Source organism: Hippopotamus amphibius, chromosome 13, assembly GCF_030028045.1.
Source record: "Hippopotamus amphibius kiboko isolate mHipAmp2 chromosome 13, mHipAmp2.hap2, whole genome shotgun sequence".
Classification (NCBI taxonomy): Eukaryota; Metazoa; Chordata; class Mammalia; order Artiodactyla; family Hippopotamidae; genus Hippopotamus; species Hippopotamus amphibius.
This window is the reverse complement of record NC_080198.1, coordinates 92,523,897-92,539,335: the sequence shown is the minus strand read 5'-3', so window position 1 is coordinate 92,539,335 and position 15,439 is coordinate 92,523,897. Positions and strand designations below refer to the sequence as shown.

At 43.3% G+C, this 15,439-nt stretch overlaps 1 protein-coding gene across 1 annotated transcript in view; it reads left to right on the top strand.

The window, feature by feature from the left end:
* SLC2A9 (solute carrier family 2 member 9) overlaps window positions 1–15,439 on the top strand; it is a 265,853-nt gene that overhangs the window by 168,771 nt on the left and 81,643 nt on the right. Inside the window, exons 8-9 of the mRNA XM_057706684.1 lie at window positions 1,338–1,525; window positions 13,105–13,215. Of these exons, the coding sequence (XP_057562667.1) occupies window positions 1,338–1,525; window positions 13,105–13,215 (299 nt within the window). The remainder of the gene's footprint in view (window positions 1–1,337; window positions 1,526–13,104; window positions 13,216–15,439) is intronic.

Here is a 15,439-nt window from a genome sequence, read left to right as displayed (position 1 = left end):
CTTCCTGGCAGCCAAGGTGAAAAGGGAAAAAAGTTCTAAAATTCTCCTTATTTTATATGGAAAGCGTGTATGTCAGGGAGGAGAGAGAAATATTTTCCTGCCCTAAAACTCTAGGATTACTTTATCACATGAATGTTGCATTTTTGAACTTTGAGAAATACTATGGTTTAGGGCATGCTGCAGAAACATTACTCATCCAGCTGTTTCTTCCACTTATCCTTAATAAATACTGGGAAAAGTATTAAATTACAGCTTACAAAAGAGACATTCTGAGGCAGTTTTTAATATGCTACTGGAAATAATACCCCAGAGCCTTCGTGGGCTTGCTTCTTAGAGAATCTGAAGAAATTTAACAGCTTTTTTTTTCCTATCTAAGAAGAGCAATTTCACATGGCCTGCAGTGCAGAACAGTGTTTTTAGGGACGATGCCCACTGTGTCTGGAATGGACTGTCTACAGGAGCCATCACCATAGCCACCTTCCCTGTAGGAGGATGAATATCTAAGTGTTGACTATTTAAATCAATATTCTAAAAGCAGCTCCCGATCCGATTATTGTGATCTCAGGGGTCTAATCAGACAGCCCACATTTGCGCATATACCCATGGAGGTTTACACAATTAAGGGTTTTGTTAAAAAAAAAAAAAAAAGACAGCTTCACTGAAGCTGGAAATTTGCCGTGTTCAGCCTGGGAAAGGCCTGAGTCACATGGGTGAGCTTGAATCCTAGAAAGGTTAGCTCTTTGAGAATATTTCCAACCCAGGTTTCTGTGTTTCAGAGGCACCTGTGGAAAGGACACTGGAGGTCGTTTAGTTCAATCCTCCTTCTGAAAAGAGAATCAATTCCTGGGCATCCTGATCAAGTGGCCATCTGACCTCTGTCTGGGTGCCTCCAGTGAGAATGAGGGCACAGGGCTGGACAGAGAGGAGGTACTCAGTGCGTATTCATGGAGCCAGGGGTTAGCCTGTGTTACATCACCTCATCATTACAGGAGCCATGTGAAGCACAGGGCACTGCTCATCAACCCAGTGGCAGAGATGGGATTTGAACCCTGGGTGTGCTCTGCTTTGCTGTAGGGGCGATCAGGAGAGCCTGGTCCTCTCTTGGCTCTTCTCCTGGCTGACTCAGTGACCTTGGGCAAGTCATTGCATCCTCCTCAGGGCCTCTGTTTTCCAATAAACAAAGGCTTGGCACTCCATGGTTTCAAAGATCCCTGCCAGCTCCATCCCTGACAGAAGTGTGTCTGGGTGGTGGGACCATCTATCCCTGTTGGAGCCCGGCATCAGACACAGTGGACATCCTAATCCCCGCTGAAATCCATGCCTGTCCCTGTTGACAGCCTTCCAGACGTTCCTGGGCAAAGAGGACGTCTCCCGAGAGGTGGAGGAGGTCCTGGCAGAGAGCCGCATGCAGGAGCACGTCCGCTTGGTGTCGGTGCTGGAGCTGTTCACGAGCCCCTTCGTCCGCTGGCAGGCCATCACTGTGGTCATCACCATGGCCTGCTACCAGCTCTGCGGCCTCAATGCGGTGAGTGCTCCTGCACAAACGGGGGAACCAGAGGGAGGCGTGGAAGGGGGGAGCGGTTCAGGGCCTGGATGCCCAAGTTCCAACCCCAGCTCCGTGCCACTGGGCAACCACATAACCTGATCTTCAGTTTCCGCATCTGTAAAATGGGATAATGTAACACTCAAAGAAATAATCCATGCAAGGGGTTCCACGAAGCAGCTAGCCCAGAATTACCCCTCAATAAAGGCTGCCTATCATTATAATTACTCATCCTTCGAAATACTTAAAAGTTATATTTCTTAATAAAATGAGTGTTAGGAAGTCATAAAGGAGCGACATTGAAATGATTTACATAAAAGTACCCTTGGCTGGGCTGGCTTCAATGCACAACTTGGCCTGAGAAAACCTCAAGGCTTTAAAGAAAACGTTTCTTGGGGCCTGAGTTGACGTGGGAAGGGAAACCGCAGCAGGGAGCCTTCCATGGGGTTCCCTAGCCTCCTGATGGACAAAGCCGCCCCTTCTCTCTTGGGGGCTCCAGAAGGTAGGATTCAGGAATTTGAGGCCTAAGGAGGCCGACTTAGGGTTCTAATTATTATTGTCACTTCTGGAAAGCAGTGGTTTTCCTCCAGGGGTGATGAGTTCAGGGCGGTGAGTTCCCCATTCATGAAAGTGTGCAAACCAGCTGGCCAGCCGCTTGGCAGGAACGCGTAGAGGAGTTCTTGTACTGAAGCATCCAAACTCCCTCTGAGGTCACTTACATAACTCAGGACAAGTGCAGCTGGGCCTAGAGGGAGGGAGCAGGGAACTTCTGAAGAGATACGGGTAAAATAGCTGCTCTGTGTGTGTGAACCTGGCATATAAAAGTCAGCAGGAAGGGTGTTCGTGGGTGTGTAGGGGAGGTGACCTGAAAGGGGAGCAGTTCCTGACTGGAGAGGGGCGATGACAGCACAGGAAGTTACAAGCACAATGTTCTCCCTCATTTCATCAACTCTTGATACTCTTTTCGGAAACACTGGGATGCAATGCAATCATCTCGCTGCTTATTTGTTTAACCTTGGTCTGGTTAGAGTCAGCAGAATGAGGGGGCACGTGGGTTAACACTGTGACCTTGGATTAGTCCTGTTTGCAAGACCTCCTCTTTGCAAGACCAAGGTCGTGCTAGACAGTCTCAAATGTACTCTGTGTGTTCTGAGAAAGCAGAGAGAGAACATACCCGTTCCTTAAAGTTAACATATGCAGTCATAAAACCACATATGGAATCTGTATTTAATGAGGCATTTAGATTGAGAACCATGACATTTCTAAACAGAATTCTTTCCTCCACTGCGACATAATTTTCCAATTAGCATACCCTGTATAACTTTATAAATTCCCCTCGGGTGTATCTGTAAGCCCCACTGCATACACATAGATGGAAAAAAATGTCTCGTCTGCTCCCAGAGCTAGCAGTGCTGAGGTCTCAGCCACCCTCCTCACACTGACGCCTTCCATCTCTACTTATCATGGTGAAAACAGTTATCATGAGACCTACCCTCTTAATAAATGTTTAAGTGCACAATACAATGTTGTTAACTACAGGCACCATATTGTGCAGCTCTCTAGAGCTTGTTCATCCTGCTTTAGTGAAACTTTACACCTGTTGATTAGTTTTTCCTCTCCCAGCCCCCAGCAACCACAGTTCGACGCTCTGCTTCTATGAGTTTGACTATTTTAGATACCTCACATCAGTGGAATCATGCAGTATTTGTCCTCTGTGACTGGCTTATTTCACTTGGCATAGAATGTCTTGCAGACTCAGCCACATGGTCACAAAATGCAAGATTTCCTTCCTTTTTTTAAAAGGCTGATTAATATTCCATTATATGTATATACTGCCTTTTCTTTATCCATCCATCAATGAACATTTAGGTTATTTCCACATTTTGGCTATTGTGAATATTGCTGCATTGAACTAGGGAGTGCTAATATCTCTTCAATTTCCTGCTTTCAACTCTTTGGGATAAAAATCCAAGTGTTGACCAAATGTAAAATAGATAGCTAGTAGGAAGCTGCTGCGTAACACAGGGAGATTAACTCGATGATGGGTGATGATTTAGAGGGATGGGATAGGGAGGGTGGGAAGGAGTCACGGGAGGGAGGGGATGTGGGAATATATGTAAGGATGCAGCTGATTCACTTTGTTGTACAGTAAAAACTGGCACAACAGTGTAAGGCAATTATATTCCAATAAAAAGCCAAAAAAAAAAAAAAAGAACAATAACATTGAACATGATGGATATATAAAAATATTTGGAGAAAAATCCAATCCTTACCAATTCTGTTTATCTGAAGCTTTGAAAATTTTACTGAGTGCTTAGATTCTTAATTATAATTTACTTTCAACTACTCTCTTCAATATGAAAAAGAGTTAGCAAGAAAATTCTGTCCCCAAGAAGAAGCCAGAATCAATTCACTGAACTGATATTTGTACAATGTCCACAAGACACAGAGAATTATAACTTGAGAGATTTTAAATGAATTAGAGCATTGTCCTTTTTTGCTCTAAGGAATAGCGGTAATTAAATAGACATTTTGTTCTAACGTTTTGATCTCATTTTTAATATCCTTCAGTAAGAAATCATGGCAAGTTTTCTCTTATTTCTAGAAATTAAAAAAAAATTTTTTTCTCAGTTAGAAAAAAAACCCCCAAAAAACCCAAGAGTGGAATTGCTGGATCATATGGTAACTCTGTTTAGTTTTTTGAGGAACCGCCATACTGTTTTCCATAGTGGCTGCACCAATTGACATTCCCACCAGCAGTGCCCTAGACTAGGCTTCCAAGTTCTCTACAACCTCACCAGCACTATTATTATTATTATTATCATCATCATAGTAGTATAGTAGTAGTAGTAGTAGCAGCAGCAGTAGTAGCAGTCTTAACAGTAGTGAGAGCCATCCTAACAGACATGAGGTGGTCTTTTGTGGTTTTGATTTGCATTTCTCTGAGGATTAATGATGTTGAGCCTCTTTTCATACGCCTGTTGGCTACTTGTATGTTTTCTTTGGAGAAATGTCTATTCAAGTCCTTTGCCCACTTGTTGACAGGGTTTTTTAGAAGTTTGGAGGGGGGGTGGATTTTTTTTAAAGATTTATTTATTTTATTTTTATTTATTTTTGGCTGCGTTGGGTCTCCATTGCTCTGCTTGGGCTTTCTCTAGTTGTGGCAAGTGGGGGCTGCTCTTCGTTGCAGTGCATGGCTTCTCATTGCTGTGGCTTCTCTTGTTGTGGGGCATGGACTGTAGGCACACGGGCTTCTGTAGTTGTGGCACTCAGGCTCAGTAGTTGCGGCGCAGGGGCTTAGCTGCTCTGCAGCATGTGGGATCTTCCCGGACCAGGGATAGAACCCATGTCCCCTGCATTGGCAGGTGAATTCTTTTTTTTTTTTTTTTTTTTTTGGCAGGTGAATTCTTAACCGCTGTGCCACCAGGGAAGGGCCTGGGATTTTGTTGTTGTCGTTTTGCTTTATTTTTATTTTTTTTGCTGTTGAAATATAGGAGTTCCTTATATATTTTGTATGTTAGCCCCTTATCGGGGACATATGGTTTCTAATATTTTCTCCCATTCTGTAGGCTGCCTTTCATGCTGTTGATGATTTCCTTTTGCTTTGTAGAAGCTTTTTAGTTTGATATAGTCCCACTTATCTAATTTTTCTTTTGGTGTCATAGTCAAAAAAAATCCCTGCCAAGATCAATGTTATGAAGTTTCCCCCTACATTTTCTTCTAGAAGTTTTACAGTTCCAGGTCTTAAATATTTAAGTCTTTAATCCATTTCGAGTGAAGATAAGGGTCCAATTTCATTCTTTTGTATGTGGCTTTCCAGTTTTTCCAACACCATTTGTCAGAAAGATTACCCTTTCCCCACTGGATAATCTTGGTACTCTTGTCAGAGATCAGTTGACTGTATATGCAAGGGTTTATTTCTGGGTTCTCTCTTCTGTTTCATTAGTCTGTATGTCTGTCTTTATGCCAGTACCATACCATCTTAATTACTGTGGCTTTAGAACATATTTTGAAATCAGGAGGTGTGATGCCTCTAGTTTGTTTTTTTCTCAAGATTGTTTTGCTTATTCATGGTCTTCTGTGGTTCTGTGTAAACTGCAGGGTTATTTTTTCTATTTCTATAAAATATGCTGTTGGGATTTTGATAGCAATCGCATTGAATCTGTAGATTGCTTTGGGTAGTATGGACATTTTAACTATTATATATTGTTTTCTGATACGTGAACATGGAATATCTTTCCGTTTATTTGTGTCTTCTTTCATTTCTCTCACCAGTGTTTTGTAGTTTTCAGTGTAAAAGTCTTTCACCTTCATAGGTAACTTTATTCTCAAGTATTTTATTATTTTCGATGCTTTTAAAATGAGATTGCTTTCTTGATTTCTTTTTCGGATATAATTCATTGTTAGTGTATAGAAAAGCAACTGATTTTGTATGTTGATTTTGTATCTTGAAACTTTACCGAATTTGTTTATTAGTTCTAACATTCTGTGTGTGTATGTGTGTGGAGGGTGTCTTAGGGTTTTCTATGAATAAGAGCATGTCATTTGCAAACAGTGATAATTTACTTCTTCCTTTCTGACTTGGATGCGTTTTCTTTCTTTTTCTTGCCTAACTGCTCTGGCTAGAACGTCCAATACTATATTGAATAAAAGTGGCAAGAGAGGGCATCCTTGCCTTGTTCCTGACCTTAGAAGAAAAGCTTTCAGTTTTCCATCGCTGAGTATGATGTTAGCTGAGGGCTTATATATATGCCATTTATTATTTTTTGTTTGTTCTGTTTAATTTTTTGTTTGTTTTTGTTTTTTGTTTTTAGCAAAAAGGTATATTAAACCCAATTATAACAATAATTACATGAAATTTAAATAGTAAAATACTCCAAGTAAAAGTCAGAGATTATTGGCATGCCTCCAAAAGCGAGACTCGAGTACATCCTATTTACAAGAGAAAAACATTTAAACAGAAAGATATAATTTGAAAGTAGAGAATTGGAGAAAAGATACACCATGCCAACAGTGAACATGAGAATTCTGGTGTGTCTAAAATAATATAAAACAACGATATGCCCTTTATTACATTCAGGTAATTTCCTTCTATTCTTAGTTTGTTAAGGATTATTTTTAATCCTTAAATCAGGAGTAATACTTCCAGCTTGACATGGAACTTGATGTGACCTAGAGCAAAGAACTCGGACCAAGATCCAGAAGCCCAGCTTTCTGTCTCACTGTGACCACAAACCTGCAGTTGTAAACCAAGCCAGTCGCTTTCACTCACTCAGCCTCTGTCTGCCCGGCTGTAATGACAGTCAAGCACACAATTACTTAGCACTTAATATGAGCCAGGAGCTGTCTCCATGGCAGCCCTGTGAGCTAGGCACCACTCTTAGGCATAGAGACATTGAGCTACTTTCCCTAGGTCACACAGCTAGGAATGGTAGAAAGGGGATTTGAGCCCCAAGGCCTGGGTGCTTAAGTCCCGAGCAGGAAGGGTCCCCATGACCCCCTCAGGGCATCCCCCTATGTGTCACTGGGCTGTGTCCCCAGGTCATCCCTGGGAAGCTAAGAGGACACGTCTTACATACGAAGGACAAACACTGGTTAGCAGCAAATCCCAGCCTCAGAGCCCAACTGTCCCGTGCTTTAGTCCAAGCTCTCTCCCTGCACCTGCTACCTTTTAATCCAAATAACTCACAACATCAAGAAAGAGAGCTCTCTAACACAGATCAAAAACGTTAAATGCCCTTTAAGACTTGCTCTGTGCTTTTAGTTTTTACCAGAAATTATTTTTTTGGGGGGGGGGGTTCTATAGGTTAAGGCAGTTGTAAATACTGCTAGACATCTCCATTCATCACTTTATTCTGGCCTCAAATCTCCTGCAGGGTGGGTGGCACCATCCCAATTTTCTAGATGAAGAAACAAGCTTACAGAGGGTCAAGGACCTGCTCAGGGTCACAGTGGGTGATGCCTGTGTTGTCAAACTCACACGTCCTGATACCAGGGGCCCTGCCAGCTTGGCAGCCCATCTCTAAGACCTAATACCTTGCACTAAACCAGGCTTTCTCAGCCTCAGCATCGTGCTCATTTGGGGCTGGAAAATTCATTGTTGTGAGGACTGCCCTGCACACTGCAGGATGTTTCGCAGTTTACCTGGCCTCTACCCACTAGATGACAGCAGATGTATCAAACAAAAAATGTCTCCAGACATTGCCAAACATCTGCTGGGGACAAAATTGCCCCCAGCGGAGAACCACTGTCCTAAATAAGCATTGCACATTGTTCAGTACTTTTTTGCTAAAGAGTCGATGAGTGGTTTTCACACGCTTTAGAAAATCAAGTGAAAGTTGAATTTAACATTTACTTATTTCTAAATTCCTTTTCGGTGTCAGACTGTTTTTTCCCCTCCTTCTCACAAAAGCTTTCAAGTTCTCTTCTCTAAAATTAGACCTGTCACTTAAAATTACTTATTTGATGAAGCTGCCTTCCTCCTGAGCAATTTGTCATTTGCTCAAAAACCAGAATTTTGTGCAAATATTCAGTCTCTCTGACGCTGCTCCCTTTCCCGTAAACATCCTTGAGGATGGAGGCTCTTCCCACGATTCCTGTGTCTCCAGCAGCCCATGATGAGGGGAGAGAGCTGAGGATTTAGGGAGGCAAGGAGCAAGAGTGAGAAGAACAGGGGTAAGAAGGGCGCTGTTTCTACCAAGTCCTTGTGTTGAAAATTGGACCAACTGCCAAACCTGGTGCAAGGAAGCCATAGTTTTCTTGAACCTTCTGGAATATTCTAGAATGTCAAGGATGATGGCTGTATTCTTATCTACCTCAGGTTACCCTTCCTCCTTCTGGATTCTTCTCTTCTTGAACAGAGGAGGCCAATCATACCAACTTCTCAGTTTCCTTTTATGGAAAAAGGAGATGATATGCTCATTTTTTTTCAGAGCTGCCCTGAGGTTTAGTATTTAATAAATGACAAGATCCCCCCTGTCTTCTATACTTCAAAGTAGATGCTGTGCATCACCATTGATTTGTGGAGACTACCTCTGTGTTTACAACTCTCTCTCTCTCTCCCTGACCTCTGCTTTGATCTTCTGGTCTTCTCTCTCTGACCTCTGACCTCCTACCCTTTTCCTATATATACAGACCCCTTGCAATTACAATTCCAGCTCACCTAGATAATCCAGGGTAGCCTTCCCATCTCAAGCCCCCTAACTTAACCACATCTTCAGACCTTTTGCCGTGTACTATAACACACCCACAGCTCCTGAGATTAGAATGTGGACATCGTTTGGGGGAATGACTATTCTGATCCGTAGTCTGTGCCAGAATCACCCTGTTCTGGGCAAAGGTGTTTTGTTGCTCCTGAAGTGTAGCCAGAGAGATAGGTTAGATGCATCTCTCAATTGAAGGCCAACTGCAGTCAGGCCATGGGTATACATGGGAGTCAGGGAATAACAAGGACTAGAAGAGCATCTCGAGTCGGTAAGCTGGGCTCAGAGCCCAGCACAGCCCGTGCAGTGGGAAGAACTCAGAGCCCAGCACAGCCCGTGCAGAAAGCAAACAGGCCAGGCTTTGTGTCCTGCTGTTGCCTTGTCAGCTGTGTGTGGTCTCTCTGACCCTCAGGCAATGTCCCCTTCACACATGGTTGAGAGACGAAAATAATTTGCATGTCACACTTTATCTCTAGAACACATCATGAGTTAAGAATGGGGACTTTAAGGGACTTCTGTGGTGGTCCAGTGGGTAAGACTCTGTGTTCCCAATGCAGGGGGCCCGGGTTCAATCCCTGGTCGGGGAACTAGATCCCGCAAGCATCCTGCAAGTATCCCACAAGCATCCCACAAGCATCCCGCAAGCCTGCCGAAACTAAGATGGCTGCATGTCCCGCAACTAAGAGCCTGCATGCTGCAACTAAAAGATCCCTGCAGGCTGCAAGGAAGATCCCCCATGCTGCAACTAAGACCCAGTGCAGCCAAAAATAATTTTTTTTAAAAATGAGGGCTTTAAGGCATTAGAGGCAGGGAGTCAAGGAGGCCCCAATCCTCTCCTTGTGTCCCCCTCCCACCAGCCCCTGCAAAGGCCCCCAAAGGTCCTCGGAGGCTAGGCTGCAGCAGATGCAGAATGCTTCTGCCCCAGGCATGCCCACAACTGTCCCATGTTCCCCTTTACCAAGGAGCGGTCGTATCTCCACAGAGAGATGGAGATCTTCCAGATGATACCTACTATTTATTGTGCACCAATTAGAGAAAAGATGCTTTACTTCATCATTTAAAAACCTTTCACAACACCCCTGAAAGACAGAGTATGATTACCCTCTTTCAGAGAACGGACATTCAGAGACGTGAAATCACTTGCCTCCAAACCCACAGGTCACAAGAGGCAGAGCGGGGGACTGAAATCCCAGCTTGCAGGCCTCCCAGAATTGCTGCTCCTTCCACTCTGCCATCTGCCTCAGGGGATGGAGGCCGTCAGGGAACCAGAAAGGGCACGATTGTGTTGGCATGAGGTCAACAGAAATCCTAGTCCACAGAAGGGTCCGTTGCAGGACACCCTCCAGACTTCCCAGTGCCTCCCTGTTGTTTGACGCCCTCGAACTGGCAGATCAAATAAGCCTCAGCGGGAGCAGAGGCAGAGGCAGTTACCCTCCTGCCCTGCGGGATGAGGCAGAGAGAGGGAGATGGCTTTGTGGAGCCGGCAGAACGAGAGCGGTAGCTTGTGTGATGTGCATGACCTCCCCATGGGGACAGGACCAGCCCAGCAGGTCCTCCCTGCAGGCCCCGGATGAGGGAGAGGGTCCAAAAAGCCAATTTCTGCCTATGCAGAAATGCATTTAAGTACAAGATGACTGGAGGGCCAATTATAACTGTCCCTGTGAGCCCATAATGTTATGCGCAGCAACTCTCTTCACTAACACTTAAACCTGTCAGGAATGCTCTGGGCAATGTTGCTCCAGGGAGATTTGGAAGCAGGGAAGAAAGGGGGTCGGGAGGGGTGTGAGAAGCCAGGAAGGAGCACTGCACAGGAGGTCAGAGCATCGCTTCCATGGGGAACACATATCACATTAGATCAGAGGCTGGAAGCTTCTGGAACATGAACAGGTCAGGGTGTTGGGTCCAGAGCTAAGGCTAAGAATGACATGCATGTCAGATCCATCTTTGCAGCAGAGTGGCTAGGGGTGGAAAGGCCCCAGAGAGATCATCGACTGTTGAAAATCCATGAATTTGGGCAAAGATTAAGAAAGACATTTAAACTCTTCTGCTCTGACCCTAAAGGTGTGCTGGGCAGTCACAGTTACCTTCAACAGGAGAAGAGATCATATAAACCAATCCAGTGGAGACAGAGGCTTCTTGGAGTAATTTTAGCTTCTGTCATAGCCCAAAGAGCTTTAAGAATTAGTGAATTTATCAGAAGCTACTTCTGAGCTCTGCGGAGGTGACAGCAAAGATAGAGTTTACAATTCTAATTTATCAGCTCACTCAAATGAGAGGCAGACACAAGCAGGAGAGCCTTTGTTTTATGTGAATATTAAAACCTATTTTTGCCACCAAATGTATCAATGCCCACGAGCTCAGAGAAATCTGTGCAGGAGTTTTTCCTGCAGTCTCTAGGTGTGCCTATAACTTTATGAGGAATTACTGATTCAACTAAAAAATAAACTTTTGAATGAAAAAAAAGCACAAAGTGAGAGCTGTGAGTTCAGTTGTATTTGGGGCTTACTGAGGACTGTAGCCCAGGAAACAGCCTCTCAGATAGCTCTGAGGAACTGCTCCAAAGAGGTAGCGGGGAGGTCAGTATATATGTGATTTTGGTGGCGACGGTATGTGTAGTCAAGCACACATCTCAGTAGAAGGTTGCTGCTGGTCGTGAGGCGCAGGAGTCTCTGTTCATCATTTCAGTGCTTTCCTAAGTCTGAGAAAATGCAAGAAATTGGGTTCATAAAATTTTCTCCCCAAAACATCTAACTATCTGAAAGCCTGTTCTGCCAGTTTTCCCAGAGCACAGAGGGCCTCACTCCTGATCTCCACCCTGAACTCCTCTCAGGGTGTGTTGAAGTTCAGCGACTGCAGTGGCTAGTGACCTACTCCTTGTGGAGCCAGATGGCGAGTGACATTCTTTAGTTGGCAAAACCATCCGTAAATATGAGTAGGTCCTGAACTATATCATGTCCCCCAATGCGTGAAAAATTTTTGACAAACAAATGCTGCTAAATGACCAGTCCTTAGAAACAAGAACTTTCTCCAGAAACAAAGAACCACATGCAGAGAACACACCCAGCTACAGTCGGGCCTGACAAGTTATAAGCGACAAGCTCTAATGTTTCTGCTTAACGTTGATCAGTTTATAAATGTTTCCAAAGCCCTTCAAGGCAACAGGTTTCCTTGTCAGATTCCACATATCAAGACTGCATGGCTTTCTGTCATTCAGCAAACTCTTGCTTTTCGAGGAAGTGGCTGGGATTGGGAGGACACAGATGATTTATGTTCAGCCTAGTGATCCAAAACTTTAGATCAATGAACAGTGACTTACCCAGTTCCTGACATCTCCCAGGAAGGGCATGGGTATCCTCTTTTGATCAAGGAGGAGAAGGAATCTCAGCAAGACAGAGGGAATTGCCTGAAGTCACACAGGTAGTTTGAGATGAAGCCAGGTCTCCAAACACCAAATTAGTGATTGTCTGATGCCCTGTGAGTGTCCGTTAGGGTTAGGTTTGGCCTCATGTGGCAGAAACCTCAACAGTGACCTAAACAATATAGGTCTTCTCTCTCACATGAAGGAAATTGGGAGGGCTGGTACAGCAGCCCCAGGACCACACACTGTGGTTTGCAGAGGCCAGTCCTGATTTATGCCTGTGGTCCTGGAATCATTATTAACACTCTCCAAAGTGCCCAGGTTTGGATAATAAATTATAGAATCACTCTAGTGAGTATGGTAACGGTCTCCTTCTAACTTCCTGCTCCAGCATCTGAACTAGGGCTTTCATACTATAAGGGTTCTATGTATAGTTTTGCAGCCTGTGAGTTGCAGAACACTCAAGAGCTTCATCCATATTATACCCATTATAGATTTATTATGACAATTTTCCAGTAGATGACAGTAAAGTGTCTTGCAGATCAGGGACCATTTCTAATTCTAACAGTTACCATGAAGACTAAAAGCGGTGCTGGCCTGAGGTCACCTAGTGTCCCAAGAGGGCTGCTGAAGCACCAGCCATCACATTCACCATCCTACCAGCAGAAAGGAGAAAGGGAAAAAATGGGATCACACTTCTTTGATGAAAATCTCCTTTTAAGGAGAATTTCTGGAAGCCCCACCAAGATTGCTGTTCATATCTCATCACCACACTTAGCTGACCACATGTTGTCCCAGTAATATAGATATTCTCTTAGTAATGGAGAAAGGGAAAATGTGGGAGAAGGGAGAAAATAAGCAGTCGGCCATGCCGCATAGCTCCACCTTATGCCTCTGGATTTAGCAGCAAATCTCAGACACCACCTTGTACCTGAATTTAATTTAGGAAATCGATGCCTCTCACTGACCCTCCTGCCTTCCTTTTCTCTCCTGCTTTATAGATTTGGTTCTACACCAACAGTATCTTTGGAAAAGCTGGAATCCCTCCAGAAAAGATCCCATACGTCACCTTAAGCACAGGTGGCATCGAGACCTTGGCTGCCATCTTCTCTGTGAGTAAACTGAGAACGTCATGGGGGTGGGGGGGGCAGTTAAACAGAGCTGCAGGGCCCCCCAGGTGTCTTTAAAGAAACATGCCCTTTGTCACTCCAAAGGTGTCTGAATCTGGGGAGTTTATCATGCAGTTTATCACTGACATTTCACCCATCTAGAGAATATTCTTATCTACATATTATTTCCCTACCGTCTTCTTTTCAATAAATAGTTCCTTTCTTTGAACTCTCACCTAGTCCCAAATACACATTGTGATGAGTACCCTGTGGACAGAGCCATATCTCTCTGGGAGTCTGGATCAGAGTCCATATGAGCCTAAGTTCTATTGTCATGACTTTAAAACCATTAGCAAAAAATGCCATTGGTAATTTGATAGGGATTGCATTGAATCTGTAAGTTGTTTTGGGTAGGGTAGCCATTTTCACAATGTTGATTCTTCCAATCCAAGAACATGGTATGTCTCTCCATCTCTTTGTATCACCTTTGATTTCTTTCACCAGCGTCTTATAGTTTTCTGCATACAGGTCTTTTGCCTCCTTAGGCAGGTTTATTCCTGGGTATTTTATTCTTTTTGTTGCAATGGTAAATGGGATAGTTTCCTTAATTTCTCTTTCTGTTCTTTCGTTGTTAGTGTATAGGAATGCAAGAGATTTCTGCGCATTAATTTTGTATCCTGCTACTTTACTAAATTCATCGATTAGTGCTAGCCGTTTTCTGGTAGAATCTTTAGGGTTTTCTATGTATAATATCATGTCATCTGCAAAGAGTGACAATTTTACTTCTTTTCCAATTTGGATTCCTTTTATTTCATTTCTTCTCTGATTGTTGTGGCTAAAACTTCCAAAACTATGTTGAATAATAATGGTGAGAGTGGGCGCCCTTGTCTTGTTCCTGTTCTTAGAGGGAATGCTTTCAGTTTTTCACCATTTAGAATGATGTTGGCTGTTGGTTTGTCATATATGGCTTCTATTATGTTGAGGTAATTTCCTTCTATGCCCATTTTCTGGAGAGTTTTTATCATAAACGGATGTTGAATTTTGTCAAAAGCTTTTTCAGCGTCTATTGAGATAATCATATGGTTTTTATCCTTCAGTTTGTTAATATGATGTATCACATTGATTGATTTGCATATATTGAAGAATCCTTGCATTCCAGGGATAAACCCCACTTGATCATGGTGTATTATCTTTTTAATGTGCTGTTGGATTCTGTTAGCTAGTTGGTACAGCCACTATGGAAAACAGTTTGGAAGTTTCTTAAAAAACTAAAAATGGAAATACCATATGACCCAGTGATCCCACTACTGGGCATATACCCAGAGAAAACCATAATCCAAAAAGAAACATGTACTGTAATGTTCATTGCAGCACTATATACAATAGCCAGGACATGGAAGCAACCTAAATGCCTATCAACAGATGAATGGATAAAGAAGATGTGGCACGTATATATAATGGAATATTACTCAGCCATAAAAAGGACTGAAATTGAGCTATTTGTAATGATGTGGGTAGACGTAGAGACTGTCATACAGAGTGAAGTAAGCCAGAAAGAGAAAAACAAATACCATATACTAACTCACATATACGGAATCTAAATAAATGGTACTGATGAACCCAGTGACAAGGGAAAAATAAAGATTCAGTTGCAGAAAATGGACTGGAGGACATGGGGTCGCGGGGGGGGCAAAGGGGAAGCTGGGACGAAGCGAGAGAGTAGCATAGACATATATACACTACCAACTGTAAAATAGATAGTTAGTGGGAAGTTGCTGTATAACAAAGGGAGATCAACTTGATGATGGGTGATGACTTAGAGGGCCAGGACTGGGAGGGTGGGAGGGAGTCGTGGGAGGGAGGGGACATGGGGATATATGTATAAATACAGCTGATTCACTTTGATGTACCTCAAAAACTGGTACAGAAGTGTAAAGCAATTATATTCCAGTGAAGAGTATTAAAAAAAAACAAACCGTTAGCGGTCACCACCGCTCCAAACATGTAGGAGTTTTCAAGGCAAAGAAAAAGAGAAAGGACACTCCAGTCCACTGGTCCATTGAGAGGGCAACTTATTAATAAGCAGCAATGTCCAAAAGAAGAGAGACGTAGAGCTCATCACTCTTTCTCAACCTTCATTATGTAAAATAAACATAGGAGGAAAATAAAACATTAGGGATTTCAGACTCTAGCAGAAATTGCAGAGGTTTTGCAATCAGACCAAACC